Here is a 16,693-nt window from a genome sequence, read left to right on the forward strand (position 1 = left end):
TGGAAGACCCTTTTGCGGAGGGGGAGAAAAAAGACACTCTTCCCCCCACCCCCATAGCTGCCCTCGAGTCCTGGGATGCTCTCAGTCTCAGGGGGCTGGAGGGAATGGGGGGCCTGAGGGGCCCTGGGGGTCACTTGTGCCCTGCAGGCATTTGCCTCCCCCCCGCCCCTTTCCTCTGCCTCTGGGAGGGCATGAAAGGCGGGTCGGGGCGGCTGCTCCGGCTTGGGGAAGCCGAGGGAGTAGGGGGGCCCTCTCTCTCGCAGGGCAGCGGCCCCTGGGGCAGGGAGGGCGTGGGGGAAGGAGCCCCCTCTCCCCAACTGACGCTCCGCCCTGTCCCCCCCTGCAGAGGCACTTCTGGGACCGGCAGGAGCTCTTCCACTTCGACTGCGCCCGCGGGGACTTCGGGGCCCAGCTGAGCGAGCGCAACGTCGAACTGGTGCAACAAGGAGAAGGACCGGCTGCGGGGCGCGATGGCCAAGGTGGGGCGTTGCCGGTTCCACTACGGCATCCACGAGGACTTCTCCTCCGGGAGGAAGAGCAAGTGGGGGGCTGGAGCAGGCGGGGGGGCGCCTGGCGCTTCTGCCGCCAGCGCAACTGGGGGATCCGCGCCCTTCATCCAAGCCGGGTGCTGAGTGCAGGAGGGGGGAGGGGGAGGCCCTAAAGTGGGGGGGAGGGGAGGCTTTCCCCACCGCAGCTGCAGACTCTTGTCGGAGCTCCCCCCACCCCACCCCTTTTGGCTCTGCCCCCTCCCTCCACACCTGCAACCAAATGAAGAATGGCAGGGGGCATAATCTTGCCCCCAAATGAAATTTTCCTTTGGTCCCCCAATTTCTAGCACTGCAGGAACTTCAAACTTCAGGTTTGCTTTCAGAAATGTACTTTAGGCATCCCAAGAGAGGGGCAGGGCCATGTCACCCCAGGGAAGGTGAATGCAAAGTCTTGTATTTTGCTAATAAGAAGTTTGAGTTTATAAAGTTCGCCTTGACCAGGGCCTGGGAATCGAGGGGAGGCAAAGGGGGCAGGAGGGATGAGGACCAGAATGAGACGGGATGTGGCCACTAAAGTTCTCCTCTGTAAACACAGCAAAGGGAAGAGTTGGAAGGGTTTGCAGTTGGAGGAAGGAGAGGTGGGAAGGATCACTTGTGTTCTTCACTGCAGAGCATCTCTCCCATTGGAGTCAATTTAATGATTTCCCCACTAAAATCTACTGTCTTTAGGCCCAGGTCTGTTGGGGAATTTTAGTGGCTAGTGGGAAATCTAGTGGATGTCAGATGTTTTATGGTCAGAATATGGTGGTTTTTACAAATACTTCAGTTTCATTCCACCCCCCTCCATTATGTATATCATGAAACTGTCTTGCCAAAATCTACCCTTTAAAAAAAATCTACTTTTGGATATTGTATTTTCCATTGTTTGCGTTTCTTTTTCTGTGCATAGTTTCTAAAGTGCTAGTTGACTATTATTTCCTTTCTGCTGTAAGCCACGGCTAGCTGGCTGCCTCTGACTGAAAGGAGACCAGAGTAAATTACCCAACGCAACACACGGAGCCAGTGACAGAGAAGTTTTCTAAGTCAAGCCTCCTGATCCTCTGGTGTGCTTGTTTTTTAAAGGTATAAAGAACGAGGAGGTTCTTCCTGTTGACTGACTGAGAAGGAAAACGTGGAGCCCCTATTCTACCCAATCAAAGTGTGAGGCAGGCTAAGCGCCACCAAAGGAGACATGATTAGGAACTATAAGCCTCAGAAATAAATGGCCTGAGCATGCACAGAGTGCACCTGCCTCACCAATGAGGGACCTTTGTATAAACAGTACATCTTATCATCATCACAGGAAGGGCCTGCTGGATCAGGCAAAGGCCCACCTAGTCCAGCATCCTGTTCTCAGGGTAGCCAACCCCCCACACACCCCACCTAGGAATGCAAAATCTCCGTACTTCTCTCAGATCTAAAAGCCACACACACACATTTCTACCTGCAGTTCCAAACTTAAATACAACACACCAATGACTGCTAGGACTTAAAAATTCTGTCATCCACCTTGTTAAGCAATTCCTCACAAGGGTGTCAAATGTGTTATCAAACATGGTGTCCAGTGGGTCAAGGTCAGATTCTGGTGGATTTGGGGCGTGGGTCTGGTGGGAAAAACAGTTCTCGTTGCCAACACTGATATCCGCCTCCCCTATAAAGCTCAAGCAGCCCCTGTAGGGGTTGGGTGCTATTAATGCATCTGGTGGGTGTCCCTGGGCCTTTGGGCCTCAGCTGTGCAGCAGCCCAACCTGGTCCAGGGCAGCACCTGGGAAGCAGCAGAGAGGGGAGTGAGCTGGCTCCCCAAGGCCCAGGAAGCCGAATGAGACCCCTTACTAACTCAGTCCAGGCAATGGGGAGCTGGAAGATTGTGTGTGTGTGTGTGCCTGGGGGGCATTTCTTCCCTAGATGGTTAAAAAGTTGAAGAAGATATCCTTTCATTCCTTTCAGTCTGGTTCCATTTCAAAATGGTTTTGAAAAGTGTAACGTGGCTAGAACCTTAGATGCAACAGTTTTAGACCTCCACCCAATGGTGCAAATGATTTTTTTTCATAATAGGGTTTTATTAAAGAACAACTCTTTACACTTTACATATACCAACCTTTCCATTTAAAACATTACAACATAATTCACCTTACGTCGTAGTAGCCCTATACATTATATGTTTTATGTTTTAACAACCCCCTTCAAAATATAAACTACCCCTCCTCCCTCCCACCCTCAATCCCCCTGAGAAGGGCAGAACTAATTCCATGATTCATCATTCCATGAAAAGGAAGAGTTCTTAGCTTAACCATATAAGTTTTGCTGCGACCGACAAATGTCCTTGTAAATCATGTTCTGAGATGTATGTAATAAAGTTCCACCATATAGCATTGAAGTTGTCTGTCTTTTCCAATCCTCGAGAGAGGTGAAGTGAACAAGTAACGTTCCCTAGTAAGGCAATGTTCCATACATTGTTTATCCATGCCAATACGCTCAAGTCTTTTAATTCTTTCCATCTGTGAACCACTGAGCATTAGCTTGTGGACCTTCCTGATCCACTTCATACATGCCCTTTCTTTTGGTAGCTGTGCATAAAATTTCACCATCTCTAGAAATTGTGCAGGAATCTTGTTCAAATAACACTTTGCATCCATTATTTGTCGCTTCACTAACAGAGACTAGGTTGTTTGAGATCCCTGGGGTCCAGAGCGCATTCCTGAGATAAATTTCCTCAGTGCCGCTTAGAGTCTGGCAAAACAGCTTAGCATCTCCCCGCGCCTTTATGGGCAGGACTCTCGAGTCAGCCAATGGAACTGTGCCTTCATATGGGGTTAAATCTTCAAACAATTTTTTTCTCTTTCATTAATGAGCATTTGCCCCACTGTCAATATAGAATTTATTTTCATTGTAACATTTTTCAACATGAGTTACTTGAAAGCTCTTTGCACTTTTCTTTTCTGTCCCTTTAAATTCTTTCTTTCTTTCAGGCTTCCCTTTCTTCTCACATTGGTCTTTGAGGTGTTTTGCTGAATTGCATAGATAGCAACGCTTGGCTTTCACCCCTTTGGATTCCCTTTGTTCCTGAAAGCTGCATCTGACTGCCTGTCCAGCAGCTTCTTTGCTTAGGAAAGAGGAGAGCTGTCCCTTTTCCGTAGCTGCTTTCTGAGAGAACTGCTCGCTCACTTCTGAAATCATCTCGTTTAGAGTTTTGTTTTGTTCTTGCAGTATAAGTATGGAAGTCTCCATATATTTTGGAAGGGAGTCCAGAAATAATGCAACCTTTACCTTTTGGTCCAGCTGTGTTCCCGCCTCTTCTATCCCTTGGATTAACACCATAAATTTAGTCTAATGTTCCTCAAAACAATCATCCTTCATTTGCAAATTAATAAGGCTTCTTAACATTGCAATTAAATGTCCCTGGCTTTTGGGATTATGATGGGATTCCAGAGTTTTCCACATCTCTCTGGCATTTTTAGAATTCGTAATCAACGGAATCTGCGCATTACTCACACATTTAGTGATGAGGTCTTGTACCGTTTCCTTCTCAGTCCAAATTCTTTGTTCCTCCCAAGAAGCACCTTCTCCTGGTTCCGATCCTGTAATTACTTCCAACAGCTTCTGTTGCCTCAGATGTTTCTGCATGTGAAATTCCCACAGTTTCCATCCTCCAGGTTCCAGTCTCTGGAGACCTAGCCACTCCATCAGGCTGGCCATCCTGAAGTAAGAGCCTCAACTTTTCACTGACTAAAAACTCTGAAGGTCTCTAATGGCTTCTTTGATTCAAACACAACAGCTCCTTTAATTCCTCAAATCTCCATTTGCATGGCTGGGCCTGTAACTTGTCGGAATTTGCTCTCTATTGAGATGCGTAGCAGAGTTGTGTATGTGCTGCGGAATGGAGAGTATTGAGCGAGCTTAGTGTGTGTGTGTTTGAATCTTTGCTAAGATTCTACCTTCTCTGCAAATTAGTCAGAGACTTTAAGCTTTAAAATAAGAAACAACTACTTTATTCTGGAAGTACATGCTTGATAGGAAAGAGTTCTATATCTAGCTTAACTGGCTAGGCTAGAGCTACGAGCACTGGTCCCAGTACTCGCCCTCATCCTGGTTGAGAGGAGAGACAAAGAGAAGATGTCTGCTCCCCTCTCGAGAGAAAGAGAAACAACAGAGAAAGGTGGGAAGGAACTGGGATCAAAGGGATAGGTATGGCCTCAACCAGCAAGAGGTCTAGCTCTCCCTAGCTACCCTTATTAACCCCATGCAGCCTCAACGCACCAAGTTGGAGTTGAACCTCATACATTCCAACAAGGGCAAGATGTCCCCCACTCTAGTTTTTGTCATTTGGGGAGACATGGTTCTATCCTGCGCACCCTCCACATCACGGATGTCCTCCATTTCTAGACGTTTTAGACTGCATAAGTGGACACAAGTGGGAGAGCTTTATTTTGTACAAAATGATTGTCCCTTGATTGGGTTGTTTTGATCTGGGGCGGGAAGGGTGTTCCCAGGGGAGGGCTCTTGGGGGGCGGATATTCCATCCTGACTGAGTCTTTCTCTCCTCCCCCCCCTCAGGGCGATCTGTTCCTCAGCCTGCAGGTAACTTGTCTCTCGGCTCTTCCACTCTCTCCCTCCCTTTCTCCAGCTGCTGGGAGGGCTTTGCTTTTTCACCCACAGATTCTGTAGATGGGGGTGGAAGGGGACTTCACTTGACAAACCAATCCCCTCCACACACACTCTCCACTTTTCCCTCCTGGAAGTGGGTCTGCAGGAGACCTTCCCACTCCCGAGGGTGTCCAGCAGATCTCCTTCACAGGGGCAGTGCAGAGTCTATTCGGCCCTCAGGATAAGGCGGTTTTTCTGCCCCCTTTGCGGTCCATCTGGAGAAGGACCTTCTTCTGCCCCTTTCACCAGTCAAGGAACCATTCCACCTCCCTTGCCAGATCAATGCCTCACCTGACACTCCCCACATCTTGCCTCACTCAAGGTGGGTTAGGGACCCCCACACACAGATGTTGTCAGCTACAACTCCTAGCAGCCACATGGCCAGTGGGGAGGGATGATGAGAGTTGTAGTCCAGCAAGAGGCGGAGGGCACCAGGTTGGCTATCCCTGAATTAAGCTGTTTTTGTTTTTCGTCTTGTGCAGTACTGATTTTTTTATACTCTTAGTTTTTATTGTTTGATTTGGACAGACTTTTCGTGGGAAAGGGGCATATCCATATTTTACAATAAATAAGTAAAACCAATTTTTTGTTGCTCGGGGAAGAGGTTTGGGGAAAGAGAGAGAATCACGGTAAGGATTTTGACCCGCCACCATGTCCGAGGGTTCAAAGTCTGGCAGGGGTTATCCTCCCTCCTCTCCCCCATTGATGAATTCCTCTCTCTCTCTCTTCTCGACCACCAGCGCTCATCAGCTAGACTTCGCTGCTCCATTGGGATCCTCTGATGTGGAGGAGAAGCACCTCTCCCCCTCAAGAGTGTCGGCCTGTCCTTGCTCAGAAGATGCAGACTTTTGGATGCCATGGAGGGGCTGGAGAAGGCCCTTGGCAGAGACAAAGCCTCTCCCTCCAGAGCCCCACATGTCTTCTGCCTTTCATGTCTCCTTTTGGGGGGGAAGGGAAAGGGGGGTCCCATTTGGTTTGTTTTTGCTTTTTTTCTGACTGTGTAATCCTGGCTGATCTCCTAGATCTGTTGCCTCTCGTGCGCTGAATCTCCCTGCTGGGGGTGGGGCCTGAACTGTCCCTTAAAACAACAAAGGATCTCCTCAATTCCATAAGGACTGAGTTAGTCTTTAAAGCAGGGATGAGGAATTTCAGGGTTTGGTGGGGAGGTCAAATAGAGCCCTCCAGACCTCTCTGTCTGGCCCTTGATGCTCTCCTCAAGCCACCATCCCCCCTCCCCAGGCCATGTCGGAAGTCTATTGAGTTGAGTAGCAGAGCAAAGGTTTTGAGCAAGCTTACGTGGGTGTGTTTGAATCTTTGCTAAGATTCTACCTTCCCTGCAAATTAGTCAGAGACTTTAAGCTTTAAAATAAGAAATAACTACTTGATTCTGGAAGTACATGCTTGATAGGAAAGAGTCCTTACATCTGACTAACTAGCTAAGGTGGAGCAACCGGCTCTGGTCCCAGTGCTGGCCCTCATGCTGGTTGAGAGGAGAGACAAAGGAAAGAGGTCTGCTCCCCTCTCGAGAAAGAAGAAGAAGAAGACAACTGGGAAGGCGGGAAGGAACTGGGATCAACCTCCTTTGCATATCAGTCTAGCAGGAAGGAAGAGACAGCAGGGGATCAAAGGACAGGTATAGCCTAGCAACCAAGAGGTCTCCTCTCTAGCTACCCTTTTTAACCCCATGCAGCCTCAACCCACAAGTTGGAGTTGAACCTCATATATGCCAACAGGCCACACCCCTCACTAGCCTCACTTTGCCCCTCCCTGAAAAGTTTTGCCTGGCTGGAGCCTCCGCTCCCCCCTCATAATGGCTCTTCCTTCCTTGGAGGGGGCGTGTCTGTGAGGTCATGCAGACACCAGCCTCCTATTCAAAGGTTCAATTTGCATTCTCTGCTCTGCCTCTGGCCCCACCCACCTCTAGCATCTGGCCCCTGGAAGGTTACCCAGAAGGGAAAGTGGCCCTTGGGCTCCAAAGCGTTCACTTTCAAGGGCTGCAAAAGTCTCGGCTGCTCCTGTGGACTGATACGGCTGCCACCAGCTCACCGGGGTTACAAGGAAGTTGCCTTATGGTCAGCCTAGTTCAATGTTGCCTCTACTATAATGTTTGCACTGACCAGCAGTGTCTCTCTGGGGTTTCAGAGAGGGAGTCTTTCTTGCCCTTTGTACAACTGCTGGGGACTGAGCTGGACTGATCCTCCTTCAAGCCAAGCAGAGACTCTGTCCTTGAGCTGCAGTAGGCATCTCTCTCTCCTCTCTCTCTCTCAGCTGAGAGACTCTCTTTTTGCCATCGGCTGTAACGGCAGCAGACCTGGCCAAAGAGCAACACATTCGCACAACACAAACGTCACTCCCACCTCCAGGAGGTGCCTTGTTAACCCAGAAGGCTGGTCAGAAACCTTGACTTCGTTTCCTTGCTTAATTCCAACAAGCGCCATCAGGAAAGCCCCTCCCTGGACAAAATAAACATTCACTTTTCTCTGTTGCAAATTAGACCTGGACTCTTCCTACTCATCCAGAAGGCAGTTGGCCAAAATCATGGAAAGGGCTTTCTCTCTCAGGAACCTCCTCCTTTAGACACCCCACCCCTCTGAAAGTGATTCAGCCCCAGTTTGGGACCAAGGGGTGAGTTGGGGGGTCTTCAGTCTGAGGAGGGCCAGGAGGTGCTTGTGGGTCAGCCCTCTTTCTGCCTTGGTGCCTCCCCTCCCTTCGGATCCAGAGTCCATGTCTGGCCACCCACTCCTCGAAAAGTGCTGCAAGTCTGCAGCTCCCACTTCCTAGATGATTGTGGGGGAAGGACTCTGCATTCCTCCCCCAGACCCTGAGGATGAGCCCAGTTTCCAGAAACAGACCTCCCCCCCTCTGCTGACAGCTGGTAATCACAGGCTCTGAGGCTGCCTGGTCATCAGTTGCTGGGCAGGGAAGGCCTAACATTTGCAACAACCAACACTTGTTGCTCTCATCACGGACTATCCCAGGCTGTTGCAGGATAGGGGAGCATTTCTCCAGGCAAGAGGGAGAGAAAAGGTGCAGAACAGCTTTGCGAAGCTTAGCCCACCCCACCCCCCCAGTTTATATCTGACAGACTTCCCCTTCTCATTATATGATTCACTAGGAAAGACAATGATGCTGGAAAAAACAGAAGGGAGTAGAAAAAGAGGAAGGCCAAACTAGAGATGGATTGATTCCATAAAGGAAGCCACAGACCTGAACTTACAAGATCTGAACAGGGTGGTTCATGACAGATGCTCTTGGAGGTCACTGATTCATGGGGTCGCCATAAGTCAAAATCAACTTGAAGGCATCTTAAAACAAAAAACTGCTGGGAGGAAGGGTGGGATATCAATTAAATAATAAAATAAATCAAATAGAGACAGGAGTTAAATACCATTTTGGACCACCTTTAACATCAATGTTGCTGCAAATATAGATTTGCATGGAAACTTGGTCCACGTAGGTATAATGTGTGTTACTTCACTCACTTCAAAACTTGCAAGCCAGCCCTGTGGCCATCAGGGCCTGCGGTGTTGTGCCCCAGAGTCTTGCACAGGCAACACCCCTGTGCCTCCCCCCCATAATGTGTTGAATCCCATGTTTCAAATCCAGAAGAATGTTTGCTCTCATCTGGAAAAAAGTCACAATTGTCCTACACTGTATTGCCAGCAGTTTGAGAGAGTTGAGAGAGACCTCAGCACCTGCAAGGTGTGACAGAGCAGCCTGGGCATTGTGCATCACATTAGTGTTTGTGCACAAGCATTGTTGCTGCAAAAGATGCATAGGCACCCACCCACACACACACACACGTATTACCTGGAGACTCTCGCTCTCGTGGTGTTTGGGACAGGGAGAATAGTTAACCCTGAAGAAGGACAAGACCAAGGAAAGGTGCCAGGCAAGAGTGACGCCTTCCCTGAGGGTTTCAGGGCACATCCCAGGCCACATAGGCAGCTCCTCATGGAGGTCTGGCCTGGCTCTGGGCTGCACCCTGGCCTTGTGCGATCTGAAATGCAGACACACTTCATCTCCTCGGAGGGTTGTTCCCTCTGGCAGAAGCCTTTCTTTAATCCACTCTGGATTTGGAGGTGTCTCTGTCTCTCTGCATGCTTCCACTCCAATCTGGGGAAGCGCTGGTGCTTTGCTCTACTGATGCATTTTAGGAGAGGGAGTTTCTATTTCTCTCCTCTGTGGCCAATGATGGATGATTTGTGCCCCAACTCACAGCTCCTCTGGGACTGGTGTTTGGAGCTTCACACAACCCACCGTAGGCACTGAAAATAAGAAGAGCCCCCCTCCCAGATCAGACAGAAGAGGGTCCCTGTGCTCTGATGTCTCTTTCCCAGCAGTGGGCAGACCAAGAAGCCCAAAGCAGGGCATGAAGGCACCAGCCCTCCATCCCCCCCTTTTCATCCCACCCCGAATTTGGCCCCATGAACAAGGTGGCACCAGGCAGGGACTCTGCCTACAGAGCAACATGTTTCCTGAACTGTTTGCCTTTATGCTGTGTAAAGAGATGAAAATACCCAGAGCTTAAAGGAAGATAAAAACCAGTGGAAAGAAATCACCAAAACGTAAAATTTATTCATTGTTTTTGGAAAGCGGGGAGCATGTATTGAAAGGAGAGTTTGGATTGCAAATGCCGTCTGGAAGATTGTGTGGAAGAAGACAAAGGTCCTCCCCTCTCCCCAGTCAGGCAGACGTGGCCTTGAGGGTCCTTTATGTGCATGAGAGTAACATTTTGGGGCCTCTTTGCAGCTGGAAGCTCACCAAGCAAGCTGGAGAAATCCTTCGTGATGAGGGTGACTCAGTGAAGATGGTGACAAGTCAGACACCTGAGGGAAGTATCACGCTGCAGTGCAATCCTCAAGAACTGAGTAAGAGTCTCTCCAAAAAGTGGAGATGGAAGTGAATTATTGGGGCAGGGGGCAGAATGAATTGCTTCAGCTGTTGGCACCGGGTCTCATTTAGCCTTGAGATGCCCTCAGTGCAAGGTAGGAAGCCCCCCCCCCCGAAGATCAGCAAAGAAGAGCTGCCCACCTGAACTTCACACGCTGATAGGAGGCGAGAGGCAACTTCTGCCTGCAAGTCCACCTCCTCCCCCCAGACTGGGGAGCTTTGGAAAAGAGACGCAGAAGGAGCATCCCAAATCTCAGTAAAGAAATTTGCCCAGGACACTCTGCAGCCCCTAAACCCCCCACCCCTGGGCAGAGGGTCTCTCCTGCAGTCCCCCTGCAGCTAAAAAGGCAGGGAATCATGAACCCTTCCTGGGCCATGGTCCTCACGGGGGAGGGCATTCTGTGAAATTGAGCATCCTAAAACAATAATATTTCCTTGTAACAACTCATAACTTTCTAGGTCTTACGGCTGTCAGGAAAGAAAAGTTTGCAGAGCTGGCCAAGTGAGCCAGAGAGGGACCCTGTAGCAGATTCTTCCAACTGATTGGCGGCAGCAGAAAGTCTTGGGGGAGGCCATGAGCCCAGGGGCCTTTGGAAGCGGCTGCCAGGAAGGGAAGTGGCCCTCTGCCCCTGGATCATCTGAAAGGGAAGGCGAGAGAGGGCTGGTCAGCTGGGAGCCTTCGTCTCCTCCCTCGGGGCCAGCAGATGGTCACTATCCTGGCAATATTTGCACTGGCTTTTTAATTGTGCGCACTTAAAACCAGAGCACACTGTTGTCATACATGCTGTTGTAGGGATGCCTGTGATCAGACTAAGGCTCCAGGTGATATGGAGACAGGATTGGGCTCAGGTCCCTGTCTCGAAACTAGTAAAGTGCCCCTTTTTGATACCTGGCTCAGGTGTGACCCAACGGACCGAAAGGCCAGAACTGAGACCCCTCCCTGCTCTGGCAAAGCAAAGCCCTCCCCCAAAATGTTGGCCTCACTGGAATTTAAAAAATGCAATGGATTTAACTCACCTGCGGCCCCTGCGAACGCTGCCCTCGTTCATCCTCATGGCCTTGAAGAAGAGGATGGTGCCAGCGACGATGCCCAGAATGCCAACGGCCAAGCCCAGGGCACAGAGCACATTCTCCATCGTCTCAGGGATGGGAGATGGAGCCTTGGAATCTGGAGGGTGGGAAGAGACAGGAGAGGAGTAAAACTGGGCTCTGTGTCTACTTGTTCTCTCAGCCCTCCCAAATGCAGCCCATAAGCAAATCCCATATCTAATTTCTCAAAAACAGGAAAAAACACAAGTTTCTAAGCTTTAAGATACACTTTGAAAATTCAAATGAGAGGCACCATCTACCTCCTGAAACCCCAGAAGGGGACTGAGCACCTTACTGTGCCCCACAGGTGGCAGAAGCAGAATAAATTATGTCAGAGTGCAAGAGTCCCTCATTTGCATAAATTATCTCCAGATCCTGCTTCTTATGAGCTCAGAATCTGGATTTTTTGATGATGCCGCTGTGCACTTACGCCATATCTTCTCCGTCCTCCCCTCGGGGAGTCCCCAGTGCTCCACTTGGCAGACGTAGAAGTCCCCCTGCTCCGGGATGAAGGGGAGGTAGGAGAACTTGCGGAAGGTGTTGTCCACGCTGGGGTAGAAGTCCGTCTCCTCCACGCCCTGCGAGACCACCTCGTTGTTCTTCAGCCAGGTGATGTTCAGCACCGGGGGAGAGAAGCGGTCCACGAAGCAGATGAGGACGTTGGGGTCCCCCAGTTCCACGGGGTCTTCCGGGTACACGGTTGTCGAAGGAGCCACTGAGGAAGGAGAGGGCAAGGCTAGAGATCAATGCTGTGTGTCCTCCAGAGACTCATTCCTTTTTGAGTGGTCACCATGTCACCTGACCTTGGAAGTCCCTGGTCAGAAGCGGCATCCCCTCCGAGGCCGGCCATTCCTGATCCTTGATGCCTCTCCCAGGGAGCCACGCTGTGGAACTCCCTTCTATGTCCTTCCCTAGCTGAGTAGCTTTAGCTGAGCCAGAGGGGAGGCCCTACTGAAAGGCACCTCAGAGGTCATCTAGTCCTACCCCCTGTCAATGCAGGTAGTCCCCTCCTGCAGTCTCCCTGGTGGATGGCCATTCAGCCTCTGCTTCAAAACGTGTAACTCTAGGAGAATCCACCACTTTTTCAGGCAGTCTCTGGCATGAAAGATGTTTCTCTAAGCAACTCCACCCTCCACCCCGTGTCTATGTCCACAACCTGACAGTCCTCTTCCGCATGGAGACCCAGGAATATCTCTGCAGAAATGATGGCCTCCAACTTAGCCCATGCAGGTGAGGCCCAACCCAGGAGGGCTAAGGTGCCAGAGCCTGTCATTCAGCCCTGATGGGAGGTGGGTCCAGAACTCTCTCCCCCTGACACAGAGAGACAGACAGACACATGCACACTCATACATCCTACGTTAGCTGTGGCTAATATTTCACTGTGTGTGCAGGTGAGTGAATGCCTCTGAGCATATCTGGAGTGCTATACTCCTCCCCATCAGCAACCAGAAGTACTAGGTCGGTGAGAGGTTTCTGTATCTGTGCGTATCTGTGTTGCGAGTGTGAGACCTTCTGCACTCTCCTGTGCAAACCCACACAAGACTTCAGTCTTGCCTCAGGGCAGCAGTAATTCCGGAGCCAGGCCTTTGAGGAGGGGGCTATGCCCCCCCTGGCACTTCCTGGCCCAGGAGACTCTCTCAGGCAAAGGGGGCAGAGGCCGGGTGGGGGGGCTGCTGGACTCCCCCTTGGAGGGACCTCTTGCTCCGAAGGAGGGAGGGTTGCCCTGGGTTCCTCCCCTCAGTAACAAGAGCTGATTCAGCAGCAAGTGTGTGTCTTTGGGGAAGGGGGGCTTCCTTCCCCTTTAGTCTGTCTGTGCAATGTTGGAAGTTGGGCAAGCGGAACTCCTGGTTTGTTCTTTTGTCTATGTTGCAGAAGGGAGATAGAGTTGGGGTCCTCCAGATGGAGAGGCTGGATTACCTTTACCTGTGATGCCCTGACTGACTTTAGGGAAGCTTACCTGCCTCTCCTCCTTCCGCCCTTCCCACTCCTTCCTTCTCTGACTGTCCGGGAGAGAGGAGACATCCCTTTGTCTCTGCTCTCTCCAAGCATGGGGATGACTCCTACACCTGGGAGTTATGCCTCCAACTTCATTAGCTAGAACTAGGTATGCCTTTCTATCTACTACGTATTTCTAGAAATAAAGTAGCTTTTCTTATTTTAATAAGTCTCCAGTCCCAGTGATGCTGATGCAGGGTAAAAACCTGTTTTCTTAGGTAAATGCACGCACACGCTGGCACACTCGCATTTCAACATCTGCTGTTACTCTGCTGCTGTGGTGCTGCTTTAAACAAAATTAAGCACACAATTCCACACAGCAACATGTAAAGCACGGGCTCAGTGGGGTAGGGGCCAGCTCAGAAGTGTAGGGTCTCTTCACAACAGTCACGCCATGTCCCGTGACAGACTCACCCCCAGGATTCATCGTCTCTTCTGCAGTTCCAGAGCTTTGGAACCAGAATAAAACAGCTGTGAGCTCAGGTTCTCCAGCCCTCACCCCAAATCTCTCTCCATGGGGGCTAAATGTTGCCAGAAACCTTTTGATTTTAAGAATTCTGAAATGAAGCTTAAAGTGGGACTAGGATTTTGGAGACCAAGGTACTTTGCCACGAAGCTCACTTCTCACTTACCCTAGAAGCCAATCAGCATGAAAGGAGAGGCGTTTGTTAGCTACTGTGAAGAGTTTTCTCAGTGACTGCCTCACCTCCTTGCACTCTGATTGCCTCCAATCAGCAAGAAAGGACAAGGGAGCATGACGTTCACCCCTGAGAAGAGTCTTCTCACTTGACTTGCTCCCCTTTCATGCTGATTGGCTTGTAGGTAGGCAGGGCCAGCGCCAAGAAGTGGTCAGGTTGGGCCCTGGCCGAGGGGCCCTGTGGCCCAGAGGGGCCCCTCCTTAGGGTGGGACAGTGAGGGTCCTACTCCATGATCCACAGCAGTGTCAGGTTGCAGCATTCAGCTGCCATGGATCATGAAGGGGGAGCTCCCAGGAGCCCCCATCCTCCAAGGCAGACAGTGTGGGGCTTAAATAAACCCTCCCGCCCCACCTACCTGTCTTATAATTGCATCAGTGCCAATGCACCATGCACCGTGCGCACATGTCTGCTATCACCCAAGAAGGTGGCTGGGGAGTCCCTAAGGGGAAGACTCCCCCGCTGTCATCATGGGTGAAGGCCAACTTGTGCGCACAGCGCATGTGGCATTCACAATGATGCGACAGGTAGTTGGGGTGGGGGGTCTTATTTAAGCCTCATACCGCTTGTATCGGAGGAGGTGTTTGGCCTTACAGCTCTGCAGACCTGGGGCAGGCTGGCGCTCAAGCCATGCCTTGTGCTTGCCCTGTAGGCCCCGTTCCCAAAAAAGGAAGAGGTCTATGACCCTGTGGCCCTGGACGTCTACACCCCTGCGATGGGCTGATTCCCTCAGGAAGAGTTTCAGAGGCAGAGGAAAAGGCAGAAGGGTTTTGCCACAGAAGCCACAAGGATACCCCACACCAGTTCATCCCTCCCACCCCCTGGGTCACCCCCCCCCGTGCTGTACCGTTCTGGGCGCGGGTGCGGTTGCTGCGCTGGATGAGGACCTGCATGTTGTTCTTCATGACGGCAATGTTGGCCAGGGCCCCCTGCACCTCAAAGTCGGTGAAGCGCTGGAAGTCCGGCAGCCTCCAGACGTTCTGCTTCTGGGCCCAGTCCACGTGCAGGATCTCCTCATCATTGAACTCCAGCAGGAACTCGCCAGACTTCTGCTCCGAAGGGAAGCTCTCCTGGAAGAAGTCCAGCTCCACCAGCGTGTCCTCCACTGCAGGGGTGGTGGGAGAGAGAATGATGGCTACTGGCCACAATGGCTATGCTCTACCTCCACAGTCAGAGACTGTTTCTTTCCAAATATGTGCGGAGGGAAACATGATGAGGGGAGAGTGCACCCAACGTCCCCAGGTGCCTAACCTACCTCACAGGGTTGTTGTGAGTAGGATAAAAGGGGAGTAACTCTACCCTGAGCTCCTTGGAGGAGGGAGAGTCCAGCAGTGAGGGCCACCAATTTGGATGGCTTTAAAAACGGATTAGACAGATTCATGTAGGAGAGGGCCACCAATGGCTCCTAGCCACGATGGCTACGGTGAGCCTGTTTGTTTCCAAATACCTGTGGAGGGCAACCTGAGGGGGGAGAGTGCTGCTCCCGCACTGGGGTCCTGCTTGCTTTTGGGCTTCCATGAGGGCCCCTGGTTGGCCACCGTGAGAACAGGCTGCTGGGCCAGATGGCATTCACATTTTGAGCACATTTTGGACCAGGTGAAAATGTAGACAGTGGAACCCTGAAGCCTCTTCACTCTGCTCTAAATCGCCTCCAGGCTGCCTTGGTCCATGTAACAAACTTCCCTCAACTGCGCCTGTCTACTCAAGAGCAAGCGCCGTTGAGGTCAACGGGGCTTCCTGCCAGGCAAGCGAGTAATCAGGACTGTAGCCTCAGAGACTTGGGGTCCATCTGAGCTTCTGGCCCCATTTGGGGTGCTGGAGGGGGGAGATCACCCTAACTTGGGGGGCCTCACGATGGGTCTGTGGGGGGGCGCCTTTTGTTGGACTCAGGTGGGGCTTCCAGAGCGCGCAGGTCTCTGGGGTGGCCGCGCCCTCGCGGAAGGCTGTTCTGCTCCGACGTGCCTTCCAGCCTTGGAACTGGCAGCGAGGCCAGAGGCGCAAGTCCAGATTCTTTGTGAAGCCAAGCCGGGGGTGGGGGTCCCATTTGCACCTCCCTTTTACCTTGTCCTTTTTGGCTTAAAAGAGACACCCCTCCTCAGTTAAGGGAGCAGATCCTGCCTCCTCGCTTCTCACCCTACACTTCCCGGGACTCTTTGGGGGGAGGAGGTCCTGTTTCTCTCTCCTCTTCTGCCCCTGCAGTCTTTCCTCGATCCTTCCTCCCTCTGCCCAAGGGACCCCCAGAGGCAGAACTCCCTCCCATGCCCCCTTCCCTGGCATACCCCCGCGCCCCCTGCCTGACCTGTGAGGGCTCCGGCCCGCGGCAGGGTGAGGACGGCCCAGAGGCACCCCCAGAGGCAAAGGGCTCCTCTTGTGCCCATCATCGTGGCAGCTCTTCTTCCCGGGCTAGGGGAGGGAGGGATGGAAATGGTTGAGGGAGCGAGGAGTCTCCGGAGTGAGTCAAAGAAGGGATTTCAGCTGCACCCTTCACCTGCCTGTCCACCCCCAAAGTGGCTGTGGGACGGGTTGCCCATGGGTGGCCTTGGCAGAGTGGAGGCATGCCTCAGAACCTCAGCCAATGAGGAAGCGCCCTGGCAAAGACCAGCTTGTTGCCGGGTGAAACTCCCTGGGCAGGAGCCTCACCGGGAGATAGAAAGATATCCGGAGGATGGGGAAGTTATGGGGGGGGAGATTATAGGGGGACTCTGGTTCTGCCCTCTGGTCCAAGGGGGGTCCCTCCAGGGAATGGGCTGCAGACTAAAAGCAGGAAGACTGGATGCGGAGTTGTTTCTTTGGACTGGTGGGATGGGGGGCTGCTTCTACCCTCTGAGCAAAGCGCTCCCCCGAATCGTC

The 16,693-nt window shown here is 51.8% G+C and overlaps 1 protein-coding gene across 1 annotated transcript; it reads right to left on the reverse strand.

Moving 5' to 3' along the window:
• Nucleotides 1-9,729: 9,729 nt before the first annotated feature.
• LOC133381887 (HLA class II histocompatibility antigen, DR alpha chain-like) lies at nt 9,730-16,352 on the reverse strand. The gene is made up of 5 exons (XM_061621452.1): nt 16,143-16,352; nt 14,691-14,948; nt 11,584-11,868; nt 11,082-11,232; nt 9,730-10,702 (listed from the first exon to the last, which is right to left on the reverse strand). The coding sequence occupies exons 1-5, from the start codon at nt 16,222-16,224 to the stop codon at nt 10,699-10,701; spliced, it is 780 nt and encodes a 259-aa protein (XP_061477436.1). The 5' UTR covers nt 16,225-16,352; the 3' UTR covers nt 9,730-10,698.
• Between the last annotated feature and the right edge of the window lie 341 nt (nt 16,353-16,693).

Source organism: Rhineura floridana, chromosome 3, assembly GCF_030035675.1.
Source record: "Rhineura floridana isolate rRhiFlo1 chromosome 3, rRhiFlo1.hap2, whole genome shotgun sequence".
Classification (NCBI taxonomy): Eukaryota; Metazoa; Chordata; class Lepidosauria; order Squamata; family Rhineuridae; genus Rhineura; species Rhineura floridana.

What these genes read in the sequence shown, in the direction of transcription:
- LOC133381887 (XM_061621452.1), bottom strand. Translation starts at nt 16,224, where the DNA reads ATGATGGGCACAAGAGGAGCCCTTTGCCTCTGGGGGTGCCTCTGGGCC. An exon ending in GCGGGCCGGAGCCCTCACAG is followed by an intron (nt 14,949 to 16,142) that starts GTCAGGCAGGGG and finishes CCACCCCTGCAG; the next exon opens with TGGAGGACACGCTGGTGGAG. An exon ending in CCGCACCCGCGCCCAGAACG is followed by an intron (nt 11,869 to 14,690) that starts GTACAGCACGGG and finishes CTCCTTCCTCAG; the next exon opens with TGGCTCCTTCGACAACCGTG.